The sequence below is a fragment of the Austrofundulus limnaeus genome, unplaced genomic scaffold, assembly GCF_001266775.1.
Source record: "Austrofundulus limnaeus strain Quisiro unplaced genomic scaffold, Austrofundulus_limnaeus-1.0 Scaffold91, whole genome shotgun sequence".
Lineage (NCBI taxonomy): Eukaryota > Metazoa > Chordata > Actinopteri > Cyprinodontiformes > Rivulidae > Austrofundulus > Austrofundulus limnaeus.
The window spans coordinates 1,246,626-1,250,839 of NW_013952493.1; the positions used below are offsets into that span (position 1 = coordinate 1,246,626).

Here is a 4,214-nt window from a genome sequence, read left to right on the forward strand (position 1 = left end):
GTTTCAAAGTTATTAACTAAACGTTTTATCAGCTTACATACATTTTGCATTGTTTATCCTTAGTATATTCTTTTAAATCTTTTATTAAAAGATAAATAATGTTTCAAAAATAGTAATTTTAAAACTATCAACTTTTATCATATAGCAGGCTTGGTTAGACCACTTAAGCACAAAATGAAATTATCACACTGATGAATCTGAAGAACAAGGCCAGGAATTTCTGGGTGGAAATTTGTGAATTTGGATGGCTGTTATTGGTCTGAAAAAATATCTTTAAAGTTTTGTTTCTCAGGAAGACCATGCTAATTATGGGGTTAACTAAAAATCCAGCCTTACCTGCTGCCTTTCAGCCTAACGTACCTGTGATAAATATTTTCGTCTGAGTTACAGCTTGAGTAAAAGAAAAAAAACACAACAACATAAGGTGGAATTCGTTAGCTTAGCCACTTAGCTAAAACTCCCTGCTCTGACAGGCCAGCTTGAACGCTACAGAGAATGTCGTATTCTCAAAATGTTTGGGAATACAGCGTGCTAAATCCGCTTTTATTCGCAGTGTGACAACTCATTACGCTAAACCGCTGTGGTTTCAAACGCTGTCAATCGACCAAACTGAACACATCGGTGAATATTTAAAGATTAAAATGCCCACCCTTGAAGTAGCTGGGGTTCCACAGTAGTCGGATCCCACTCCCAGGAAAGCTCCAAAGATGGCTGCCGAGCCCTCAACCGCCGCCTTACGTCGTGAAAATACGTGGGGAAAAATCGCGCGGAGGGGGCTCACATTTCCCCCCCAAACACCCAGAAAACAAGTTGCGGTGGTGTTCGCAAAAGTCCGTACGTAGGGTGGTGGTTTAACCTGCCCTGCTGGCACGTAAAAACTGTTAAGTTATGCGAGTGGAGCTAACTCAGCCTGTCTTCTTTCGACATGCTGCTAACAGCAGTTCCGCCCTGCCTGTTGCAGTAAACTCTGCCTGACCCAGGAACACTCACAGGCGGAAACACTGGAGCACAATTCAAAAAACACTCAACCTGTAAAAGTCTTCTTAGTAAGATATCAAACTGTGACAACGCATGTGTTCATTAAACAATATTACTAACTGGGTAATTTACTTAGGTGATGTGTTTGCTTTTAGTAAACAAAGTACAAGGTGTGGTAATTTTGTATATTATTATTATTATTATTATTATTATTATTATTATTATTATTATTATTAATCCAATGGGAAACATAAATATGAATCTAACCTGTAAAATTAAAAAAAAAATGAGATTTCTTAATGAGAAAAGCAAGGGGTATTTACTTGTAAATAAAGCCTAAATATATCATAATTTCATAATCATAATAATCATAATATACATAATCATTAATTTTTTACTGCTTATCCATACATACATATGCAAAATGTGTTTTAAAGGCCCCACGAATCCGTAATAATGCGTTTTTACATATGACACAGAATCAAAAAGTTCTGTCATAATCTTTTAATATAGTTTCTCCTTTTGTTTTTACAGACAGCATTTTTAAACTTTATTTCTCTGCTTGATTACACCTTTACTCATATTTGTCTTCATTGTTTTCTAAGTAAAACAATCAAGTATCTTGCAAAAAGTGAAGAAAAAAGTTTTCTGTTGCGTAAATATGCGTCATACGGACACAGTGTAAACGCATTCCTATTTCTGGCTTTTGTTTTGAAAATCAAATCAGCTTCCGGAACATCTGAAGACACGCCTCTGTTTTATGACGTTGAGCATGTGCGGAAGTAATTAACAGCCACCGTTAGCACATGGTGAAAATGGCAGCGGTGGAGAAACAACAGGGCCACAGAGCCGGCTTATACAAACAAAAGAATAAAGAACATAAGCATGGCAAACACCGGACGAAGGGGGAAATTGAAAAAGAAAGCAAAGGTAAATGTCGGTAAATTATGAAGTGGCGCTACGAGCGAATAGCATTAGCTTGTGACTTTTTCGTGTCTGTAAACACGTGTCTTCAGTAGAAGCCAAGGGAGGATGTTTTGTGCAAGTTATTTTTCTGTGTTTCTGTCGTTTAAAGCACACTTTTTACTGTACGATTTTTAATCAACCTGTTTATGAATGTTTTATTTTATTTACATGATTTGATTGTACTTTTTATGATAAAGTTTTAGGGACAGACAACGTCAATGTTAAGATGAATGATCACAATGACAATGCATGCTGCAAAACACTCATCAGTGCAAATAATAATTTGCCATATGTCAAAGAAGGGGCTGGACGGAATTGTTCCCAACCTCAAAAATAACGGTGTAAATAAAACATTATAAAATGTGACATCATCTGGCAGCTGAATGACGGCTCAAGATTGATCCAAAGCACAAAAAAATAAATACAGAACAGAATTCAGAAAATGATCATCATAACTTGATGTAAATATAATGTGGTTTAATAAGAAAATACACACTGCCTGGTAAATGTAGTTCATTTAATGTATTTTATTTTGAAAATCTGGATAAAACCTGCTAGTTTTTAAAACACTGACATGATAACCTCCCCAATTAGAGTAACAAAAAAGTGTGCATTCTTTCATTGTTATATTCATTTTCTCATGCTCATTTTTACCATAATAATAGCTTCATATTGATAAAATGTGTCACCCTCCTGTGTTGACCACAGGGAGAGTATCAGTGACAGTGCTTACCAAAAAACAGAGGAAGGAGCAAAAGAAGATGGACAGAAGAAACAAAGCGAACCAGATACGCCGAAATAAGAAAGACATGGTATTTCCTATATTACTTTAATTACAGATTATTACAAAGTTGTGTTCGATATTGAAAAAATTACATGTCCCCCTCTCCTTTTAGGTCTTGACAGAAAAGCGGCGTCTGGGCACTAGAGACGGTCCTCCACATTTGGTGGTTGTGTTGTCCCTGCATGCTGAAGCCGATGCTGCAGCTGTTACCAAACTGCTGCGAGGAGAAGGTGCTGGGGGCATTGTGCATCAAGAGCAATGTGTCAGTGGTGTCAGTGACAGCTTTGGACTGATTCTGCCTCGCTTTAAACAAAGGTTTACCTTTTTAAACCAGAGCACAGGTATGTTTTTGTGGAATTGGAGACAGATGTTTGTTTATTAGAAGTAAAATGGGTTTAGTCTTTAAATTAACTAGGTATATCTTCTCTAACCTTCTGTTTGTTTCTTTGCACAGCTGACATGCACTCCTTGTTGGATGTGGTAAAAGTCGCAGATAGTCTTGTGTTTGTGCTGGACTCTACTGAAGGTTGGGACACCTATGGAGAACATTGTCTCTCCTGTCTCTTTGCCCAGGGCCTCCCCAGCCATGGTGAGTATAAATCTGGACAAAACTCTACATTGTCACAGGTTTTTATTTATTTGTTAAATTTTCTGATCTGTCACCTTTCTCTCATATTCCTCACTGGTGTAGCTCTGGTTTGTCAGGGTGTGTCTGAAATTCCTGTGAAGAAGAGAGTCGAATCCAGAAGAGCATTGTCAAAGATTACAGAAATTCGCTTCCCTGATGCCCGTCTTTTCCCTCTGGACTCGGAACAGGATACCACTCTTCTTCTCAGACACCTTGGCAGCCAGAAACAAAGAAAGCTTGGTTTCCGTTCCAGACGTTCTCATCTTTTGGCACAGCACGTCACTTTTACACCCAACAGCCCTTCTGAGGGGACAGGCAGCGGGCCCACTGGCCTGGGCACTCTCTGCGTCTCCGGGTACGTCCGTGGTCGCGCTCTGAAGGTTGACAGGCTTGTGCACATCAGCGGGCATGGAGACTTTCAGCTCAGTCAGGTTGATGCTCCACCAGACCCACTTCCCCTCAACGTAACAAGCAAAACAAGAAAGCCGGGCAAAGGTGGCGACTTTGAAATGCAGGTGAGCGGTTTTACGGTTGAAGTTAATGCAAACAAAAATTATAAACATCTTAATTGTCTTAGGCAAAATCATGTGGAGGTATGCTTGAATAGTAATGTTAATTACTTAATAACAAAAACTGATTCCTTTAAACAGCTGAGTCAGCGTGTTTTGCTTGTTCAAATCTGTGCAGGGAAAGTGAAACCCAATTAAGACACAGCGTTTGTTTGAAATCAGCTTTACTAATGGTGCGTTCACACCGAACGCGATTTCAGCGTCAAAATCGCAGCCAACGCTGAAGTTTGAAGCTTGTGCACTTTGAGGTCAGACGCAGGACACCTGCGCTGCACGGCGACAGCCGCCC

At 39.2% G+C, this 4,214-nt stretch overlaps 2 protein-coding genes across 2 annotated transcripts in view; one reads left to right on the top strand and one right to left on the bottom strand.

Annotated features, from left to right (window-relative positions):
* The window catches only part of LOC106520394 (serine/threonine-protein kinase TAO1), a 14,846-nt gene extending 13,857 nt beyond the window's left edge, over positions 1 to 989 (bottom strand). Inside the window, exon 1 of the mRNA XM_014012472.1 lies at positions 650 to 989. The gene's annotated coding sequence lies outside the window, so the exon portion shown is untranslated. The remainder of the gene's footprint in view (positions 1 to 649) is intronic.
* A 772-nt stretch (positions 990 to 1,761) lies between these two features.
* tsr1 (TSR1 ribosome maturation factor) overlaps positions 1,762 to 4,214 on the top strand; it is a gene marked incomplete in the record, with an annotated part of 15,810 nt that continues 13,357 nt past the window's right edge. The window contains 5 exon segments of the mRNA XM_014012474.1: positions 1,762 to 1,908; positions 2,653 to 2,756; positions 2,841 to 3,069; positions 3,183 to 3,317; positions 3,420 to 3,871. Coding sequence (XP_013867928.1) covers positions 1,785 to 1,908; positions 2,653 to 2,756; positions 2,841 to 3,069; positions 3,183 to 3,317; positions 3,420 to 3,871 — 1,044 coding nt within the window.